This window comes from Poecilia mexicana, unplaced genomic scaffold (assembly GCF_051168715.1).
Source record: "Poecilia mexicana isolate PSO_F unplaced genomic scaffold, ASM5116871v1 scaffold_10, whole genome shotgun sequence".
In the NCBI taxonomy this organism is placed as follows: domain Eukaryota; kingdom Metazoa; phylum Chordata; class Actinopteri; order Cyprinodontiformes; family Poeciliidae; genus Poecilia; species Poecilia mexicana.
The window spans coordinates 19,998,459-20,021,293 of NW_028263379.1; the positions used below are offsets into that span (position 1 = coordinate 19,998,459).

Here is a 22,835-nt window from a genome sequence, read left to right on the forward strand (position 1 = left end):
GAAAGTGTGATCAACAAGCTTGTGCAGCATGCTTTGGTAATGCAATAAATTGAATCAGGAGTGTGAGAGAAGGAAAACATTTAAATCACATAAGACCATAGAAGCTTACAATGTCACTATAAAACAAAAATCCTAAAAGAAATATATCCACTGCATCTTAGACAAAGACAAAAACTAATACATCTACTGAAAACAACAAAATTCAAATTGCAAATGATCTCTTCTAAAAACATTTAAAAAATGTGATAAAAAAAAGCAAATTTTTTTTTGCTATTAAATATCTACAAAAAAGCGAATTACCGCATGCCAACATTATTTCAGACTTCAAATTAGTCTTACCTCATCTGATATTCTCCTCCTGTCAGGTAATACCAGTGTGTTTGCATGACTTCCAGGTACTATAGTAGATCCAACACTCATTCTGGGTCCAACTAACATGTAGCGTTTGTCTCCAGATCTGTACTGGATGCTGTGACACAGTGTCCCATCATAATTAGTCTCTTGGAGATATTTAGAAGTATAGTCTGTGGATTTGGAGCACTGCATTGCAATCAGTACGATGATACTGATGATAAACAGAACTGAAACTGCTCCCAGAGTGATCATCAGGTAAAAAGTCACATCATTACCTTCATCATCCTGTACTGCACTTTTAACATCGGAAGCTGCAAAAGCCTCTTTTGGCTCCACAAGTCTAACAATCACAGTAGCTGTTGCTGAGAGTGAAACGTTGCCATTATCCTTGACCAGTATGACCAGTTTATGCTCAGCCTCGTCTGTCTCTGTGAATGAGCGAAGTGTTCTGATCTGTCCTGTGTAGCGGTCCAAACCAAACAGACTGTGGTCAGTAACTTCCTGTAGTGAAAACAGCAACCAGCCATTATATCCTATATCAGCGTCATAGGCTCTGACTTTAGTCACCAAGTGTCCTGCGTTAACGTTGCGTGGAATCTCCTCCACACCTTCAGCAGAACCATTGGAGCTGAGTGGATACAGGATGACTGGAGCGTTGTCGTTCTGATCCAGAATGAACACGTTCACTGTGACGTTGCTGCTGAGTGACGGAGTCCCAGAATCAGTGGCGATAATATGGAACTGGAAAGTTTTCAGCGTTTCAAAGTCGAAACTTTTAAGTGCTGATATTTCTCCATTTTCTGAATTTACACTAAGGAAGGATATGACACCGTTCTGGTGACCTTCTCTTGCAATGCGATAAGAAATAGCTGCATTTTCACTTAAGTCTTTGTCAGCAGCGCTGACACCAAATATAAGAGTTCCAGGGACATTGTTTTCTGGCAGGTAAATGTTTATTGGATTTTGGGAGAATTGAGGATTGTTGTCATTTACGTCTGTTACTTGTAGGTTAAGTGTTTTTACAGTTGATAATGGAGGGTCACCATAGTCCGTTGCTTTTATGGTAATACTATAATGAGTAATCTCTTCTCGATCCAAATAATCTTTCGTTACAATTGAATATGTGTTCTCCTTATAAGAAGGCTTCAGTTCAAATGGAACGTCTGATATAATGCTTGTCATTATTTTTCCATTGAGACCTGAATCTTTATCTTTCACACTAATCAGAGAGATCACAGTGCCAGGCTTTGAGTCTTCAGACACGGTGTTAGAGAGAGATGTAATATCAATTTCGGGTGGATTATCATTCATATCTTTTATTTTTACAATAATTCTACACTCACCCGTTAATGGAGGCGTTCCTTTATCTGATGCCTCAATATCCAGTTTATAAACGTCATTTTCTTCATAGTCAACAGCACCTTTAACTCTGATATTTCCAGTTATTTTATCAAGTTCAAAAATATCGTACACATCTTTCTTCAGTGTTTTTCCAAGGCTGTATTCAATTTGACTATTGGTGCCTTCATCTGCATCAGTTGCATTTATTCTTAACACTGACTTGCCAACTGGAATGTTTTCTTGTATTTCAACTTCATAGGTTTCCCTACTAAATTTTGGACGATTATCATTACTGTCGAGAACAGTAATTGAAATATTTAGTGTCCCTGATCTTGGAGGTTTACCTCCATCAACTCCTGTTAATTGCAGCAAGTGACGATTTTTTTGTTCCCTGTCTAAGGACTTTTTTAGCACCAGAAACGGTATTTTATCGTCGTCACTCACACGAATATCTATTTCAAAATGTTCATTTGAGGTCAGTATGTACGTACGAATGGAGTTAGATCCAGAATCGGGATCACGGGCAGCGTGCAATTGAAATCGTCTTCCGGGCAGTGTTTGTTCACCTATCTCAAACCTCTGTTCCTTTTCTGGAAAGACCGGGGAATGATCATTTACATCCTTAATTTCAACAACAACGTAGTGTATTTCCAAAGGGTTTTCTATGATGATCTTCAGTTCCATTAAGCATGCTCCACTTCCCCGACAAAGCTCCTCTCGGTCGATTTTCCGAACAACATAAAGGTCCCCGTTGTCCTGGTTTACGTCAAAAAATGGATTCTCGTTTTCAGACACGACACGGAGCCGACGGTACTTCAGAGAAGACATTTCAAGGCCGAGGTCCTTTGCGACATTACCCACAACAGTACCATCCTTCACTTCTTCTGCAACAGAGTATCTAGTTTCTGCCAAAACCCGGTTTACAACAAATAGCAGTATGGTCAAGCGAAAAGCACACCAGACGTAATTCCTCATTTGATTCGGCGTTCCGGTTCCCATTATTCAGCAGCAGAACAACAATAAGCTACAGCATTATATATAGCTTCTCCAACAGCTTCTAGTGGTTAAATACAAAGCCTAGTGGAATCGAGAGGCAAACCCAGATCTGATCCCTTCCCACCTCCTTTCGGATGAAACAAAAGACCTCTGGAGCGAGTTTTGTCTGGTTTCTTAGAATACTGCTGACACCTAGAGGGTACTTTGGAATGGTGAAATAATAAATGCAATATCTTGCTACACAAATTGGGAGGCAAAAAATTAACCCAGTGGAGCTCTAAAGAGCTGCTTCAAAAAAACATAAACAAACCAGAAAAAAAATTAACGAAAAAGTTGTTTTCTTATAGCAATAAAGTTACTTGGGTTAAGCAATTATCGACAAGCAACATGTAACAAAAAAGTGAAAACAAAACGAAGACATTCTTAGCTATCCAAGAGACATTGGGAAGCGTTCATGAGGAGGAAATTTTCTATATTTCTGTAATTAAAAAATACGCTATGTTGGACTCGGACTAATTACCTTTTTGTTGTTCGATTTGTTCAGCCAAAAACAAGCCAGTAAAAATAAGAAGCACGAAAACTGCAAACCAGGCGGAAGTGCTGAAAAGACAGCTCCGATTGGGATTCAGGGTTTATTCTCGTGACTGGAACATTAGGAAAAAAATAAATAATGAAATGGATTAACTTGAGGAATTCGGACTCAAAAAATCCAAATTTTTTTCTGAAGCAATTTGTAAAATCACAAAAAAAATAAATAAATAAAATAACACCAGTGAACACCCATGTTCGAGTTACTGTATATACAGTTACAGAATGGAAAACATTTGTAAGACATGTAAAGATGTATTTTCCAACTCTTACCTCTTCAGATGTTCTCCTCCTGTCAGGCAGCATGAGAGTGTTTGCATGACTTCCAGGTACTATAGTAGATCCAATACTCATTCTGGGTCCAACTAACATGTAGCGTTTGTCTCCAGATCTGTACTGGATGCTGTGACACAGTGTCCCATCATAATTAGGCTCTTGAAGATATTTAGAAGTATAGTCTGTGGATTTGGAGCACTGCATTGCAATAAGCACGATGATACTGATTATAAACAGAACTGAAACTGCGCCCAAAGTGATCATCAGGTAAAAAGTCACATTATCCTCTTCATTTTCCGTTGATGCACTTTTAACATCAGAAGCCGCAAAAGCCTCTTTTGGCTCCACTAATTTGACAATCACGGTAGCTGTTGCTGATAAAGAAACGTTGCCATTATCCTTGACCAGTATGACCAGTTTATGTTCAGCCTCGTCTGTCTCTGTGAATGAGCGAAGTGTTCTGATCTGTCCTGTGTAGCGGTCCAAACCAAACAGACTGTGATCAGTAACTTCCTGTAGTGAAAACAGCAACCAGCCATTATATCCTATATCAGCGTCATAGGCTCTGACTTTAGTCACCAAGTGTCCTGCGTTCACGTTGCGTGGAATCTCCTCCACACCTTCAGCAGAACCATTGGAGCTGAGTGGATACAGGATGACTGGAGCGTTGTCGTTCTGATCCAGAATGAACACGTTCACTGTGACGTTGCTGCTGAGTGACGGAGTCCCAGAATCAGTGGCGACAACTTGGAACTGGAAAGTTTTCAGTGTTTCAAAGTCGAAACTTTTGAGCGCAGATATTTGCCCGTTTTCGGAGTTAACGTTTAAAAATGCAATAATTTTCGAGTGGCTTCCTTCTTCTCTAACTAAATGATAACTTAAAGCTGAATTTTCGTCCAGATCGTTATCAGAAGCTGAAACAGAATATATTGGGTTCCCAGGAACGTTGTTTTCTGTCAGATAAAGTTCAATTGGATTATATAAAAATTGCGGCGCATTATCATTTGTATCTGACACATCAATACTGAGAGTTTTAAATGTAGATAGAGGAGGCTGACCACTGTCAGTAGCTGTTATGGTGATGTCATAATGCGAAACTGACTCTCGATCCAAATGTTGTTTTAAAACTAAAGAGTACATATTATCCTGAAACGATGGTTTTAAATCAAATGGCACGTCATCTGAAAGACTACATATGACTTTGCCGTTTAAACCTGAATCCTTGTCTGTAACACTGATTAAAGAAACTACAGCGCCAGGTCTGGAGCTCTCTGAAACCTGCTTAGAAAGAGATGTGACTTCGATTTCAGGTTTGTTATCATTTTTGTCCAGCACTTTGATGAGGACAGTACAATCCGCACCCAAAGGAGGTGTTCCTTTGTCATTTGCATGTATTTCTAATTTATAAACTTCATATTTTTCGAAATCTATGGCTCCCTTTACTCTGATTTCACCACTGACTTTGTCCAAGCTAAACATTTCATGTATTCGTGGATCATGTTCACCACCGAAAAAATATTCAACTTCTGCATTTAATCCAACATCCAGATCAGTGGCATTAACAGTAATTACCCTCGTATCCATTTTTACATTTTCTGGTAATATTATTGAGTATACCTCTTGCGTGAAGACGGGATGATTATCATTTGAATCGAGGACAGTTACTGTGACATTTAGAGTTCCTGATCTTGGAGGACTCCCGCCATCTAAAGCTGTCAGAATCAATTTGTGTTCATTCTGTTTTTCTCGATCAAGAGGTTTTTGCAAAACTAAATGTGGTACTTTGTCATCTCCTCTATCTCGAATTTGTAAACCGAAGTGTTCATTCTGGCTTAATTTGTACACACGTATCGTGTTAACAGCAACATCTGGATCGCGAGCAGTTGGTAATTGGAAACGTCTGCCTGGGTGAGTAGACTCAGCAATTTCAATTTTTTTTTCATTCTCTTGAAAAGTCGGAGAATTATCGTTTATGTCCGAAATCTCGACCGAAACATAATGTATTTCCATGGGATTCTCAGCTACTAACTTTAAATTAATCAAACAAGGCGAAATATTTTCACAAAGAGTTTCTCTATCTATATTCTGGTGCACATACAATACGCCATTGTTCTGATTGACTTCGAACTGACCGTCTTTTATTCCCGAAACAATTCGAAATCGTCTTTCTCCTAGTGTGCTGATGTCCAGCCCGAGATCCTTTGCGATATTTCCAACGACAGATCCTACTTTTACTTCCTCTGGAATTGAATATTTTATCTGGGCTGAAACCCTCGGAAAGCAGCCCAGCATCAAAGACACGCTGACGGCAAACCAACAACCCAGTAATCCTCGGCTTTGTCCTTCTTGTCTCATCATTCCAGTTCAGGGATGCCAAGTAATAATAAAAAAAAAATTAAAAAAAACTCTTCTCACAGGTTCTCCAAGCACATTGTACGTTCACAAAATTTTTTGAACTATAATGTGATAAGCCTTTACATCATATCAATTTTATACAACGCAACAACGTTTTCTCCTTCAGTATGCTCTCCTTTCTGGTGACTAGAACAAAACCTTTGTGAAGGGCAGGGCCAACTTTAACTCATCAATTTATGCTGAGATGACACTGACACCTAGTGGACTGAGCACACTCCAATATTTATACAAAAATAAAAAATAGACGTGTACCGCTGTTTCCACTTTAAATAAATACGATTTTACCAAACACAGAAATATGTACAGCTATAACAAATACATTTTTGAAAATTCAGAAAGTCACATCAGTTTATGATTGTATGAAGATCAGTTGAACTGACAAACTGACAAACTGCAAACGTTTTGCGGTTTAATTTGGTGATCCGAGTGTGCGCAAAAATGTTCACGGGTTACATATTTCATGAAAATAAAAAATAATCTGAATTCCGGTGAAAAGTGAAATTTGTTATGAATTTCTTATCATAAACTCATCTAAACACATATCGTTAAATATAAGTCCTTGAAGTAATTCCTCACTTGGAATTAAAAATTAAATATCTCTGCAATAGATTCAATATGTAGAAGATAATTTTGTGATTGGTTAAAAATAATTAAACTATGAAAATATTTTTTTTCGCAACATCTAATAGAACATACTAGAATTAAATCAAATATCTAGATCGTATTTAAAGATGACAGCAGCTTAAATTACCACAAATATTTCCTCACCAGCACGGATGGCGTTACCAGGACAGTAAAATTGTTTGATTTTCTTTTGATTTTAATCGAACAATGTAGGTTTAATTTTAAAATAATTCTCGAGTTCGATGAATATCTTCAGACCTGAAAATTGTCGGTGCCCATTTATAATTAGATTTCCTTTTGAACTTCTAATATATTAGCTGGTATTTTAAACATCGAAATCTAGACTTAAAATATATGTTTACCAAAGAAAAAAAAAGAACGAAACTAACAAACAAAAACAAAAAAGAAAAGTCAAGAATGATATAATGGCTTAGTGGGGAATCTTGGATGTTTATTAAACACACCTAATATGTCAATTAAGTAAAACAAAAGGTAAAATAAATTAATAAAGAAAGAAACTCAGAGGGACTTGAAATCACACTAAAAGTGAAAAAGAAAAAATCCATATTCAAATCCAGTGACACCATATGCCTGGTAGAAGAAATAAATTAATCTATTTTCCGTCAAGAATGATCAAACAGATACAGATTGAAGTTTTTCTGGGTCGCACTATGGTATATTTAAGTAGATAAATGTATTATGAAAAATATATACTCGTATGTTGCTAAAAAATATATATCATTAGAATAAAATTGAAAATGTTTGAGTTTTGAATTTCTCATATCAAAACAATGTAAAACTTCTGGGGCATAGTGATGTAGAGCAGTGAACAGATTTACATTTCTAAATATAATGCCTTAGATTGCGTTTTTGTCACAATCGCATATTAGAATATGAAACCAACATTACCTCCTCAGATGTTTTCCTCCTGTCAGGTAACACCAACGTGTTTGCTTGACTTCCAGGTACTATAGTAGATCCAATACTCATCCTCGGTCCAACTAACATGTAGCGTTTGTCTCCAGATCTGTACTGGATGCTGTGACACAGTGTCCCATCATAATTAGCCTCTTGGAGATATTTAGAAGTATAGTCTGTGGATTTGGAGCACTGCATTGCAATCAGGACAATCATGCTGATGATAAATAGAACAGAAACTGCGCCCAAAGTGATCATTAGGCAAAAAGTCACATTATCCTCTTCATCATCCTTTGCAGCACTTTTAACATCAGAAGCCGCAAAAGCTTCTTTGGGCTCCACTAATTTGACAATCACATTAGCTGTTGCTGATAGTGAAACGTTTCCATTATCCTTCACCAGAATGACCAGTTTATGCTCAGCCTCGTCTGTCTCTGTGAATGAGCGAAGTGTTCTGATCTGTCCTGTGTAGCGGTCCAAACCAAACAGACTGTGGTCAGAAACTTCCTGCAGTGAAAACAGCAACCAGCCATTATATCCTATATCAGCGTCATAGGCTCTGACTTTAGTCACCAAGTGTCCTGCGTTCACGTTGCGTGGAATCTCCTCCACGCCTTCAGCAGAACCATTGGAGCTGAGTGGATACAGGATGACTGGAGCGTTGTCGTTCTGATCCAGAATGAACACGTTCACTGTGACGTTGCTGCTGAGTGACGGAGTCCCAGAATCAGTGGCGACAACTTGGAACTGGAAAGTTTTCAGAGTTTCATAGTCGAAACTTTTGAGCGCAGATATTTGCCCGTTTTCAGCGTTTATGTTTATAAATGACAAAATGTCTTTTTTACTTCCTTCTTTCGCAAGTTTATATGAAATATCCGCGTTTCCGTCCTCATCTTTGTCTGTGGCACTTACAGAAAATATTGACATGCCAGCGGGGTTATTTTCTGGAAGGTAAAATAGCAATGGATTCTGGAGGAAAATGGGACTGTTGTCGTTTACGTCAGATATCCGTATTGTTATTGTTTTCATATGTGACAGTGGAGGATCACCGCAGTCCGTCACTGTTATTGTAATATCATATTCAGACACCTCTTCCCGATCTAAAATGCCTTTCGTCACAACTGAATAAATGTTTTCCTTAAAAGATGACTTCAGTTCAAAAGGCACATCTGAGGCTATGCTTAGTGTTGTTTTACCATTTTGACCAGAATCTTTATCTGTAACACTAAGAAGAGCTATAACACTACCAGGCTTTGAGTCCTCAGACACAGTGTTTGATACGGAGGTGATTTCAATTTCAGGCGGATTGTCATTCATATCTTTTATCTTTATATTTAGTCGACACACACCATTTAACGGAGGCGTTCCTTTATCTGTTGCCTCAACATCCAGTTTATAAACGTCATGTTCTTCATAGTTCAGTATTCCTTTGACTTTTATCTCTCCTGTTTTTTTGTCAAGTTCAAAAATGTCGTAGACTTTTTTCTTAAGTGTTTTTCCGAGGCTGTATTCAATTTCACCGTTTGAGCCTTCATCTGGATCCGTCGCGCTTAGTTTGTATAACAACGTGCCAAACGGAACATTTTCCTGTATTTCAATTTCGTATGTGTCCTGACTAAATTTTGGACGGTTATCATTACTGTCAAGAACAATTATAGAAATATTCAGACTTCCTGACCTACGAGGTTTACCGCCGTCGACCGCTGTTAAATGTAACAAATGACTCGTTCTTTGTTCTCTATCCAGGGATTTTTTCAGCACCAAAAACGGTATTTTATCATCATCACTCTGACGAATATCTAAGTCAAAGTGATCGTTTGGTGTTAACATATAATTGCGGACAGAGTTGGATCCTGCATCAGGATCACGTGCAGCGTGCAGCTGAAATCTGGCCCCTGGTAATGTTTGCTCAAATATTTCAAACTCTTGCTCTTTTTCGGGGAAGCTAGGCGAGTGGTCATTCACATCAGCGATTTCCACAATCACATAGTGCATTTCCAAAGGGTTTTCGACTAAAATTTTTAGGTCAATTAAGCACGCACCACTCCCTTGACACAGATCCTCTCTGTCGATTTTCTTGTGGACAAGGAGAACCCCGGAGTCCTGGTTCACCTCAAACAATGCTTCATTTGATCCGGAGACGACACGAAAACGTCGGCTGGATAACAATAAAACATCAAGACCCAGATCCTTGGCGACATTTCCAACAACTGATCCTTCCTTCACCTCTTCTGGAACCGCGTATCGAATCTGAGCAAAGGCCCGCTTTCCGACAAAAAGCAAAAAAATTATTTGAAGCAAAAGCAAACCACAATTCCGTCTTTGGCTACGTCTGTAGGTCCCCATCGTCCTATCACAAATTGTAGAAAGGACATCAAAAATAAAATTGCCAAAATAAGACCTTTCTGTCTCCACCGAACATGTTAAAGATGCACAAAGCAAACCACGAACCCGATGTGTGACATTACACCCTAAACAAAAGCTTTCGAGAGGAAGGAACAGCAGTGTTTCCCGATGCTGCAGTGACACCCTGAGTTTATTTGGTGCATCAGTTTAATTGTATGGACCAAAGAAGTTATTTCATTGTGAGTTGGATATAGTGTACTATTATGTCTTAAGAAAAAGTAGGCCTACTCCACATGCCAAAACACACTGGGGTACTAACACAACGTATAAGCAGGATTTTCTTCTTCAAACTAGTATTTTTTTCCCCAAGGTGTATTTCATGATTCAAATAAAAAAACGTATTTAAACTGATCACTAATCTGAACAAAGCCACAAAAAATGCTTAAAACCATATCAAAAGTAAAAGTGAGTTTAGAAAGTTTGTGTTGGTCCAAAACGACTTTTATTTATAGATTTCTTTTGATAAGAGAAACAGATGGACATGGACTGCTAAGAGACAGTTGTCAGATCTAGATATCGAAAAAGTAACAACTTTGATTTCAGCACCCTGGAGAGTACCCCTTCTTTTCAAAGATTAATTTTGCATGCACAAAATAGGAATTGGGGGTTGTGCAGAATGATGAAACATTTATCTAAATACTAACAGGTTTAAATGTCCTACCTCTTCAGATGTTCTCCTCCTGTCAGGCAGCATGAGTGTATTTGCATGACTTCCAGGTACTATAGTAGATCCAATACTCATTCTGGGTCCAACTAACATGTAGCGTTTATCTCCAGATCTGTACTGGATGCTGTGACACAGTGTCCCATCATAATTAGCCTCTTGGAGATATTTAGAAGTATAGTCTGTAGATTTGGAGCACTGCATTGCAATTAGCACGATGATACTGATGATAAACAGAACTGAAACTGCGCCCAAAGTGATCATCAGGTAAAAAGTCACATTATCCTCCTCGTCATCCTTTGCTGCGCTTTTGACATCAGAAGCTGCAAAAGCCTCTTTGGGCTCCACTAATTTGACAATCACAGTAGCTGTTGCTGAGAGTGAAACGTTGCCATTATCCTTCACCAGTATGATCAGTTTATGCTCAGCCTCGTCTGTCTCTGTGAATGAGCGAAGTGTTCTGATCTGTCCCGTGTAGCGGTCCAAACCAAACAGACTGTGGTCAGTAACTTCCTGGAGTGAAAACAGCAACCAACCATTATATCCTATATCAGCGTCATAGGCTCTGACTTTAGTCACCAAGTGTCCTGCGTTCACGTTGCGTGGAATCTCCTCCACACCTTCAGCAGAACCATTGGAGCTGAGTGGATACAGGATGACTGGAGCGTTGTCGTTCTGATCCAGAATGAACACGTTCACTGTGACGTTGCTGCTGAGTGACGGAGTCCCAGAATCACTGGCGACAACTTGGAACTGGAAAGTTTTCAGAGTCTCAAAGTCAAAACTTTTAAGTGCGGCTATTTCTCCATTTTCTGAATTAACGTTTAGAAAGGCAATAATTTTGGACTGGGTTACCACATCTCGGACTAAATGATAACTTATAGCCGCATTTTCAGCCACATCTTTATCAGAAGCAGAAACAGAAAATATTACGTTTCCAGGCACGTTGTTTTCTGATAAATACAGTTCAACGGGGTTATATAAAAACTCCGGTGCGTTATCATTTATATCTGACACATCAATACTGAGAGTTTTAAATGTAGATAGAGGAGGCTGACCACTGTCAGTAGCTGTTATGGTGATGTCATAATGCGAAACTGACTCTCGATCCAAATGTTGTTTTAAAACTAAAGAGTACATATTATCCTGAAAGGATGGTTTTAAATCAAACGGCAGGTCATCTGAAAGACTACATATGACTTTACCGTTTAAACCTGAATCCTTGTCTGTAACACTGATTAAGGAAACTACAGTACCAGGTTTGGAGTTCTCTGAAACCTGCTTAGAAAGAGATGTGACCTCTATTTCAGGTTTGTTGTCATTTTCATCAAGGATTCTGATGATCACCCTGCAGTCACTGCTCATTGGAGGATGTCCTTTGTCTGATGCCTGAACATCTAACTTAAACACATCAACTTCTTCAAAGTCAATTCCTCCTTTTACTTTAATTTCACCTGTGACTTTATCTAAACTAAAGGTTTCATATATTTTTGGATCAAGTTCACCACCAAGTATGTATTCAATTTCTCCGTTTGCACCTTCGTCTAGATCTGTTGCATTAACTGTAATAACACTCATATCAACTTTTGTATTTTCAGGAATTGTTACCGTGTATACTTCTTGACTGAATGTTGGGTGGTTATCGTTTGAATCGAGAACAACAACTGTAACATTGACAGTGCCTGTTCTTGGGGGATTTCCACCATCTAATGCTGTCAGAATCAGTTTGTGCTCGTTGTTTTTCTCTCGATCAAGAGATTTTTGCAAAACCAAAAATGGGATTTTATCCTCTCCTCTTTCTCTAATTTGCAAACTAAAATGTTCGTTATGGGTTAGTTTGTAAACACGCACCGTATTTAGAGCAACATCTGGATCGTGAGCAGTGGGTAACTGGAAACGTTTTCCTGGCGGAGTCGACTCAGAAATTTCGAATATTTTTTCTTTCTCCTGAAAGATCGGTGAATTATCATTTACGTCGGTAATTTCTACTCCAACATAATGTATCTCCATCGGATTTTCTGCTACTATCTTCAGGTTAATCACACATGGGGAAATACTCTCACATAGTCTCTCTCTGTCGATTGTTTCATGCACATACAGAGCGCCATTGTTTGGATTTACTTTAAACTGAACATCATCGGCTCCTGAAACAATACGAAACTGTCTCTCCTCCAACGTAGAGATGTCCACACCAAGGTCCTTTGCAATATTCCCAACAACAGATCCCACATTCGCTTGCTCTGGAATTGAGTATTTTATCTGTGCCGAAATTAGCTGCATGCAACCGAGGATTACAGAAAAACCGAGAGCCACCCACCAAGACCGTATTCCCCGGCTTTGTCCTTCTGCTCCCATGGTTCCGTTCCCGATTAAAAAAGAAAAATATCCAACTACAGTTCATTACACACAAAAAACATGCCTTAGTTTCCAAGTATCACGCTGGCATAGACTCCATTCTGGCCGATCCACGCAGTGGTTAAGACGGCAAATATCTGAATCTAAAGAAAGCGTGTTTATTCTTCACTTGAGAGAGAGCCTTTATGCAATGGGCAGGGCTAACACTATAACACAGCAATTTATGCCGATATGATACTGACACCTTGTGGACTGATTACAAGGCACTTTATCACGAAAGCTTATAACACAAAACTCTGTTCCAACGTTTTCACTAAGCATTTTTTTATTGTTTAGAGACATTCATTTAATTCAATTGTATGTCTGTGCCCATATATTAATATGTTTCAAACGTTTTCATTGTATGTTGTATATTAATTTGGTTACGTGTCATAATCGTGTAATCGTTGGCACTAAATGATTTACTTTATTTTAAATATATGTCAACTACATATCTCATGAAACTATACAGTTAATGAGTAAAAAAATGAGCAAAACTTTGTGATAATTCTCATATATTCGGAATGATGAACAATCATTCTGAATTTAAGAGAACAAACTGACAATAATAATAATAATAATAATAATAATAATAATAATAATAATAATAATAATAATAATAATAATAATAATAATAATAATAAAACTATGCTAATGTTTATAACTATCAGCAAAATTATAAACAGATGTGACGTGATGTTATAAACATTTTTATCATGCGCGAAAATAAGATGATAGACTCATTCATTACTACAAAACGCAACAAAAATGTGTTTTCCGTTCACCCCATTCAATAAGAACAAAAACATGGGTTGTTATACACTATTTCTAAGAGAGGAGGAAAAGATGTTCATGAAAAAAAATAGAAAAAAATAATTGAAAAAATTGAAAAAATTATAAAACAATTTATGGAAATTCCAAAAGTGCAAGCTAAAATAGTGGGGGGCGGGAGGGAAATGTGAAAACCTTGACAACAACAATGACCAAAATCAAACCTCGGTAAAAAAAAATAAAAAAAAAAGTTTAAAAGAAAATGATTGCCTTACCTCTTCAGATGTTTTCCTCCTATCAGGTAGCACCAGTGTATTTGCATGACTTCCAGGTACTATAGTCGATCCAATACTCATTCTGGGTCCAACTAACATGTATCGTTTGTCTCCAGATCTGTACTGGATGCTGTGACACAGTGTCCCATCGTAATTAGTCTCTTGGAGATATTTAGAAGTATAGTCTGTGGATTTGGAGCACTGCATTGCAATCAGCACGATGATACTGATGATAAATAGAACGGAAACTGCACCCAGAGTGATCATCAGGTAAAAAGTCACATCATTCCCCTCATCATCGTTGGCTGCACTTTTAACATCAGAAGCCGCAAAAGCCTCTTTTGGCTCCACAAGTTTGACAATCACAGTAGCTGTTGCTGAGAGTGAAACGTTCCCATTGTCTTTGACCAGTATGACCAGTTTATGTTCAGCCTCGTCTGTCTCTGTGAATGAGCGAAGTGTTCTGATCTGACCTGTGTAGCGGTCCAAACCAAACAGACTGTGGTCAGAAACTTCCTGTAGTGAAAACAGCAACCAGCCATTATATCCTATATCAGCGTCATAGGCTCTGACTTTAGTCACCAAGTGTCCTGCGTTAACGTTGCGTGGAATCTCCTCCACACCTTCAGCAGAACCATTGGAGCTGAGTGGATACAGGATGACTGGAGCGTTGTCGTTCTGATCCAGAATGAACACGTTCACTGTGACGTTGCTGCTGAGTGACGGAGTCCCAGAATCAGTGGCGACAACTTGGAAGTGGAAAGTTTTTCTACTTTCAAAATCGAAACTTTTCAATGCAGATATTTGTCCGTTTTCGGAATGGATGTTAAAAAAATGTGCCACATCACCCTGAACCCCATCACTTTTTCTAATGCTGTATGTCATCGCTGCATTTTCGTTCACATCTTCATCTGATGCCGTTATAGAAAAGACCGACACACCTGGTGCATTGTTTTCTACTAGATACATTTCAAATGGATTCTGACTGAAGACCGGCCTGTTGTCATTAATATCTGACACATGAATTTGCAAAGTCTTCGCTGCTGAAAGTCTGGGTTCCCCACAGTCAGTAGCAGTTATGGTGATGTCATAATGAGATTCAGTCTCTCGATCTAAACGCCCCTTTGTAATCAAGGAGTACATGTTCTCTTCAATAGATGGTGTCAAATCAAATGGAACATTATCCGATATTTTACAAATAACTTTTCCATTCATGCCTGAATCTCTGTCTGTGACACTGATAAGCGAGACAACGGTGCCAGGTTTTGAATCCTCTGGTATTTGGCTAGACAATGATGTTATTTCAATTTCGGGTTTATTGTCATTTAAATCTTTTAATTTAATCACAACTCTACTTTCACCTGTCCAGGGTGGTTGGCCTTTATCTGAAGCTTGCAAATCTAATCTGTATATCTCTGTTTCCTCAAAGTCAACTTTTCCTTTTATTCTAATTTCACCAGTGATGCTATCTAACTCAAATATATCATACACCTTTTTCTTTTGTGTTTTTCCAAATGTGTACTCAATTTCACCATTCAGGCCTTCATCTGAATCTGTTGCATTTACTTTGGTTACGATAGTTCCTAGTGGAGCGTTTTCATTTAAAGAGACAGTATAAATATCTTTGCTGAACACAGGACGATTATCATTTACATCCAATACAGTTATAGTTAAATTAAGGTTTCCAGATCGTGATGGTGTGCCCCCATCCAGAGCCGTTAACACTAAATGATGCTCTGATTTGCCTTCTCGGTCTAAAGGCTTTTTAAGCACTAAAAATGGTATTTTGTCTTCCTCGCTTTCTTTAACTTGAATATCGAAGTAATCGTTTTGACTTAATCTATACAATCGAACCGACTGTATGCCAAAATCAGGATCTCTAGCAGCATGGATTTGGAAACGAGTGCCAGGAGGAGTATTCTCTGCTACTTCCAGCCGCTGCTCGGTTTCAGGAAAAGACGGTGAATGGTCATTGATATCAATTATTTCTACACTAACATAATGTATTTCCAGAGGGTTTTCAACAACAATTTTAAGGTTTATCAAACAAACCTTTGTTCCATCACAGAGCTCTTCCCGATCCATATTTTGCGCAACGTGCAACACTCCATTGTTCCGATTTAATTCAAACAGGGAGTGATTTGAGTTCGAAACAATGCGAAATCGTCTGCTTGTCAAAGTGTTGAGGTCCAATCCCAAATCCTTGCCAACATTCCCAACCGCGGACCCGACGCTGACATGCTCAGAAACGGAGTACTTCAGCTGACCCAAAATCATATCCACAGAGCACAGCAGAAAAATCCCAGCAAACCACCAACAGCTCAGCCGGCGCCTTTGTCTTCCTTCTCTCATTGCGAAACGAATATGTGACATATTTCTTTACACATGAACACAGATATCCGATTTTCATGGAGGCCTTCTTGTTGCAACAGCATTTAGAGTGTCATTTTAAAGATTTTTGCGTAAAAAGGACCAGCTATCCTCAATTTTAAACATAAACCCTGCTGCGATGTATATTTCGTCCGCACACCACGTCTGTTTAATATATCGACACAAACGAGGCAGAGCATTTTAAAACAAGGCGCACAGAAATGGTCAAGGCCACACTGACACCAAGTGGTAACGGAAACACAATACATGAAACCAGGATGTTCTTTTACATTTTCACTCGCGTTCAATCTAATACCAAACCAAATGCTCCCGTGTCTCTTTGTGGAAACGAATAAGAATAACGAATATTTAAAAATAACTCAACGAGTAAGCTTTGCAACAATGTTATCGAAAGACTTTAAACTTTTATTTGTACAGAAAATATAATTTGCATTGTGTACATTTTTAAGTAACATTCATTCATTCATTCATTCATTCATTCATTCATTCATTCATTCATTCATTCATTCATTCATTTGCATTATATTGGATACATTTAATCATATTGAAAACATTCAAATATCCTGAACTGATTAAATTAATTTAGCTAAGGCAGAAATAATTTTACATAGTACATGCTTCACATGTACTATGTAAAATGGTACATGGTATTTTCTTATACCTTGCTTTACTATTTACTTAAGGAAAATGCGGTGGAGTGTTGCTTTCCGAGACAAAGGAAATGCTGAATCAAGTTTTTAAAAACTTGCACCATGGACAGCGCAAGAACAAGTCAGGAAAATATAACAAGAAATTAAAAGTAAATAAAAAAGCAACATCCAATTAAATTTTAGGGAAAAAAATAAATAATAACAATAATAATGATGACGATCTCTTCTAGTGTTCTTGGTAGATGCAGGTTAAAACTGTTCTTTACTGTAATAACTCTGATATCTTGATAAGCATAAATAGAAACAATGTCTTACCTCACAGGCGTTCCTCCTGTCAGGTAGCACCAGTGTATTTGCATGACTTCCAGGTACAATAGTAGATCCTATGCTCATTCTGGGTCCAACCAACATGTATCGTTTGTCTCCAGATCTGTACTGGATGCTGTGACACAGTGTCCCATCATAATTAGTCTCTTGGAGATATTTTGAAGTATAGTCTGTAGATTTGGAGCACTGCATTGCAATCAGCACGATGATACTGATGATAAACAGAATTGAAACTGCGCCCAGAGTGATCATCAGGTAAAAAATCACGTCATTACTTTCGTCATCATTTGCAGCACTTTTAACATCAGAAGCTGCAAAAGCCTCCTTTGGCTCCACAAGTTTGACAATCACAGTAGCTGTTGCTGAGAGTGAAACGTTTCCATTATCCTTCACCAGTATGACCAGTTTATGCTCAGCTTCGTCTGTCTCTGTGAATGAGCGAAGTGTTCTGATCTGTCCTGTGTAGCGGTCCAAACCAAACAGACTGTGGTCAGTAACTTCTTGTAGTGAAAACAGCAACCAGCCATTATATCCTATATCAGCGTCATAGGCTCTGACTTTAGTCACCAAGTGTCCTGCGTTCACGTTGCGTGGAATCTCCTCCGCACCTTCAGCAGAACCATTGGAGCTGAGTGGATACAGGATGACTGGAGCGTTGTCGTTCTGATCCAGAATGAACACGTTCACTGTGACGTTGCTGCTCAGTGACGGAGTCCCAGAATCAGTGGCGACAACTTGGAACTGGAAAGTTTTTAGAGTTTCAAAGTCGAAACTTTTCAGAGCTGATATTGTGCCATTACCTTCATTTATATTTAAAAAGGAGGTTACAGAGGAACCCGTACTCTTACGGTTAAGGAAATATGAAACTACCGCATTTTCACCTCCATCAGCATCAGTGGCTGCTACAGAAAAAATAGACAGTCCAGCCTTGTTATTTTCAGGCACATAAAAAGTGTAAGGATTTTCAGCAAACAAAGGGCTGTTATCATTTACATCTAGCACGTCTACCTGTATCAGCTTAGTCGACGACAGAGAAGGACTGCCTAAATCCTTTGCTGTTATTGTAATGTTGTACATATGACTAATCTCCTTATCTAAGTAGTCCTTTGTAATTAAAGAGTACGACTGGCCATCAGGTGATGGCTTCAGATCAAACGGTAAAGAATCTGACAAGCTGCACACCACCTGTCCGTTCACACCTGAGTCACGATCTGTCACGTCCATCAACGCCACCACGGTTCCTGGTGCTGCATCCTCTGGAATACGACTGGAAAGGGACGTAATGTCTATTTCGGGCTGGTTATCGTTTACGTCTTCCACTCTTATAACCACGTTACATTGCGTGGAGAGAGAAACAGAACCTCTATCTGATGCCAGAACTTTAAGCTCGTACATTTGTTTTTCTTCGTAATCCAGTTGTCCTTTCACTGTTAATTTTCCAGTTTTGCTGTTCAAGTCAAACTGCTCAGACGATGGCCCACGATGCTTACTCCTCAGAGAATATTCAACCTCACCGTTCACACCTTCATCTGAGTCAGATGCACTTACGGTTAAGAGGAACGTCCCGACCAGGGCGTTTTCTTTTATTGTTGCGGTGTATTTTTGTTTATCACAAACGGGAGCGTTATCATTAACATCCGATAATATGACAGTGATATTCACAGTTCCTGATTTTGCTGGTTTACCTCCATCTGTCGCTGTTAATAGCAGCCAGTGTTGAGGAGTATGTTCTCTGTCCAAAGAGCGTTGAAGTACTAAAAAAGGAACCTTTCCTTCCTCCCCGAAGGCGTCTGTATCCAGCCGAAAATACTGATTATGGTTCAGCTTATATGAATTTATGGAGTTCAACCCGACATCCAAGTCGTGTGCTCCTTCCACCTGAAATCGAGAACCAACGATAGCGGACTCCAACACTTCCAGTGTGTAGTTTTCCTCTGGAAATTTGGGTGAGTTGTCATTTACATCGAGAATCTCAACCATGATCTGGTGCATTTCAAGAGGATTTTCGACAACAGCTTTAAGATTTGTTACACATGGGACGGTTTTTGCACAAAGCTCTTCTCTGTCTACTCTGTGGTTTATTAATAAAACGCCATCTCTCGGATTTACCTTAAATAGATCCTGCTTTGCTGCTGATACGACGCGCAGGTTTCTGTCCGCCAGTTTTCCTAGATCTAAACCAAGATCTTTGGCTACATTTCCAACTGGGGTCCCAGATTTTAATTCCTCCTGGACAGAATATCGGAGTTGAGCTGAAATTCCTTCAAATTCCATAACGATCAGCGCCAAACAAAAGGAAGTCCATACATCCATCCATTGTTTTTTCATGTCCGTCAATTCCATTGTTTCTGAAAATGTCTCTTTCGGTAAATGTCCCCAATTCCTTCAATAAAATTTCTTCTTGGTCGTAAATTTCTTTTGAATAAATAAAAGACAATAAATCCCAAGTAAATAATTATTTTAGCGGAAGAGGGAAGATGCTTTGTTCCGTCCTTTCAAACCGTCTATTCTGGTTGTTACTGAACACACATGAAAAGAAGGATACCCATTTTCTTCCTCTGTCAAATTAAGTGCATCAGCACCACCTACTGCCAATGAAGGCGCGATGGTTCCTTCCAGCTTAGACTGACATTTTGTTGAGCAACCAACAAAATTAGGAGCCAGAAAAAAAAAAACTTGAAAAATGTATTTTTTTCCTTTTTTTTTTCCTTAAATGTTTAATGTGTTGCAACATTAATTGTTTTAAACTGAACTTTCAGTGATTTTATTTGTGCCATTTTGACATGAAGTTAAAAACACATATTCTGGGTTCTTGTCTTTATCCTGTTTATCTTTTGCACTGTCTTGAAATGGTCGTCCTGCAGCTAAACACAGTTCAGTGGAGCCTACACGGGAGATTATTTATTACATCTTCCACTTGAATCAGTACAATCACCATGAAAACTAAATAATATCTACAAACATTAAGATAGAAAATGGGCTCACAATAAAAATGAAATAAAACATAAACGTGTCTCCCTGCTTCCTCCAGGAGAATGCAATGCATAAATATTTGTTTCATTTAGTACATCCAACAAACATCTGAAATCCTGCTGATGGTTGTTTTCCAGTCATTCAGTTGACTAATTACATGCCAGCTTTTGTGAGGTTCAAAAGAGTAAGATAGCTAATTGAACAACCCACACAATGTAAATCAAAACAGACAAAATCTACAAATAATCCGCATAATTAAAACAATTTATTTATAATAATAATAATAATAATAATAATAATAATAATAATAATACTAATAATAATAATAATAATAATAATAATAATAATAATAATAATAATAATAATAATAATAATAATACTAATAATAATAATAATAATAATAATAATAATAATAATAATAATAATAATAATAATAAATGGTAACACTTTATTTGAAGGGGGTTGAATAAGACTGACATGACACTTTCATAAACATGATATAACACCTGTCATGAACATGAATAAGCCTTCATGAATATTTATGACTGTTGTCATAAAGCGTCATTCGGTAAATTATGACACTTTTAATACAAAGTTGACATTATTTAAAATGTCTTTGTTATGACAACTTGACATTAACCAAGAAATCATTACTGATATAAATTTGTTATAAAAGTATTACTGATTGCACTTTAAAAATCAGGTAACTTTATGCTATTAAAGGTAAAGTTTAAACAGTAATGATTTATTGGTTAATGTCAAGTTGTCATAACAAAGACATTTTGAATAATGTCAACTTTGCATTAAAAGTGTCATAATTTACCGAATGACGCTTTATGACAACAGTCATAAATATTCATGAAGACTTATTCATGTTTATGACAGTGTCATGACAGTCTTATTCACCCCACTTGAAATACAGTGTTACCTAATAAATTAGTCATGAAGTAAAAGTTCATAACTTTAACAGATAATTAGCCCAAATTTCTGGAATCCAGTAATTCAGTTGCAAATAATTTAGGTATAAACTTTAGTATAGGCTATACCTATTTTTCCTACAACAACTCTTTATACATTTTGTTTCAAATAATATGAACACGTATAATATGTCGTATCTAACTGAAATCTTTTGAAATATATTTGCATTCTCAATTTATCTGCCTCTACTGTGGAGTTTGCGCAACACACTCCCACCATCCTCACTGTTTTGTTGAGGTGAGCAACGACATCGTGTGGGTTAAAAGTTTAAGTGCAGCTATGATGAACACCGCCCTGTTGTAATTTTCTCCTCTCTTTTTGTTCTTTTTCTTTTCAGCCTCTGTGGTCCATATAATGTATACCGATAGAAGAGAAAAACACAGCCTTGGTCCTTACAGCAGAGTAAAGTCAAGGTGACCTCCATATTTTTTTTCATGTTCGCATCCCCGCCACCTCCTTCTGCGACTTAATGATTCTGAATGTGGACCACGAGAGTGCGTGCGCGCGCACAGGCTCTGCAGCATTCTGCACCACGTCCTCACAATCCTGTCGCCATTTTTGTTCACTCTTGCTGCAGCAGTGATAGCAGCTCGAATCAAAGCACACCATTTTAGTTAGCACTTAATGGACAACGACGGTGGTTGCAGACCCTTTATTCGTCTGATGTCAAGGGACAACGTAGACGCTGTGCAAATGAGGGTGGGGCACATGACGGAATATTAAAGTGCAAGTAGAAAGGGAGCTAAACAGGACACGTTACCACGGCAACGCAGCTCCTCCAGTCAGGTCGCTGACCGTGGTGCTGAAGACAAGCTGATGCAGAGGAAAATAGAAGGAGGAGGAGGGATGCTGGCGCTGTTATTTCTACTGGCATTTAAATCCAAGCACGTTTTTACACAAACATAATTATTACGCTATCCTTTATTGCACCACGGTGGGGAAATTCAGGTGCGCCACCAGAAAGTTAAAGGTAAATTGAAACATAAATAATCAAACAAACTGATAAAAAGAATAAAAGAGTATGGACAAACAAAAACTATGCAAAACGGTGGGGGTGGGGGGAGTGTAAAATTTCGTATGTTTCTACATAGAAAGAAAAGCACAAGCAGCCATTTTTTTCCACATTGTTTTTATTGGAAATTATTTTTCTCTCTTCTCTATACTACAAAAGGTTGCCTTTACAGATATGAGGTGGGACTAGTGCCAGCTGGTGGTTGTTCCACTGCTTTGTTACATACACATTGCTGTATGTGCTGATCCGTCTGTGAAGCAGAGAAGCATACACTATGAACTGCTAAATTAACCTCTCTTGGTCATAAACTGTAAACTGAAACTAAGAAATGCATTTACATTTCTTCAAATATAGTTGAATCAAATACTATATTTGATAGTATTTCTTCAAATATAGTTGAATCAAACCTAGAGCGGTTTAGTTCGGAGTTCACAGGTGTTAAAATCCTGCAAGAATGTTGCCAGTCCTGCTGTAGTGACTAT

General features: G+C 38.1%; 1 protein-coding gene and 5 pseudogenes across 1 annotated transcript; all 6 read right to left on the reverse strand.

Moving 5' to 3' along the window:
• Window positions 1-324: 324 nt before the first annotated feature.
• On the reverse strand, window positions 325-3,551 carry LOC106933145 (protocadherin alpha-3 pseudogene; annotated as a pseudogene).
• Window positions 3,324-6,538, reverse strand: LOC106933130 (protocadherin alpha-8 pseudogene; annotated as a pseudogene).
• An 886-nt stretch (window positions 6,539-7,424) lies between these two features.
• LOC106933148 (protocadherin alpha-8-like) lies at window positions 7,425-9,949 on the reverse strand. Its single transcript, XM_015012216.2, has one exon. It carries the CDS (start codon window positions 9,856-9,858, stop codon window positions 7,468-7,470), a length of 2,391 nt encoding a protein of 796 aa, XP_014867702.2. The 5' UTR covers window positions 9,859-9,949; the 3' UTR covers window positions 7,425-7,467.
• Window positions 9,950-10,421: 472 nt separating this feature from the next.
• LOC106933147 (protocadherin alpha-8 pseudogene) lies at window positions 10,422-12,982 on the reverse strand (annotated as a pseudogene).
• A 564-nt stretch (window positions 12,983-13,546) lies between these two features.
• LOC106913145 (protocadherin alpha-3 pseudogene) lies at window positions 13,547-16,299 on the reverse strand (annotated as a pseudogene).
• Window positions 16,300-17,031: 732 nt separating this feature from the next.
• Window positions 17,032-19,664, reverse strand: LOC106933149 (protocadherin alpha-3 pseudogene; annotated as a pseudogene).
• Between the last annotated feature and the right edge of the window lie 3,171 nt (window positions 19,665-22,835).

What these genes read in the sequence shown, in the direction of transcription:
- LOC106933148 (XM_015012216.2), bottom strand. Translation starts at nt 9,858, where the DNA reads ATGGGGACCTACAGACGTAGCCAAAGACGGAATTGTGGTTTGCTTTTG.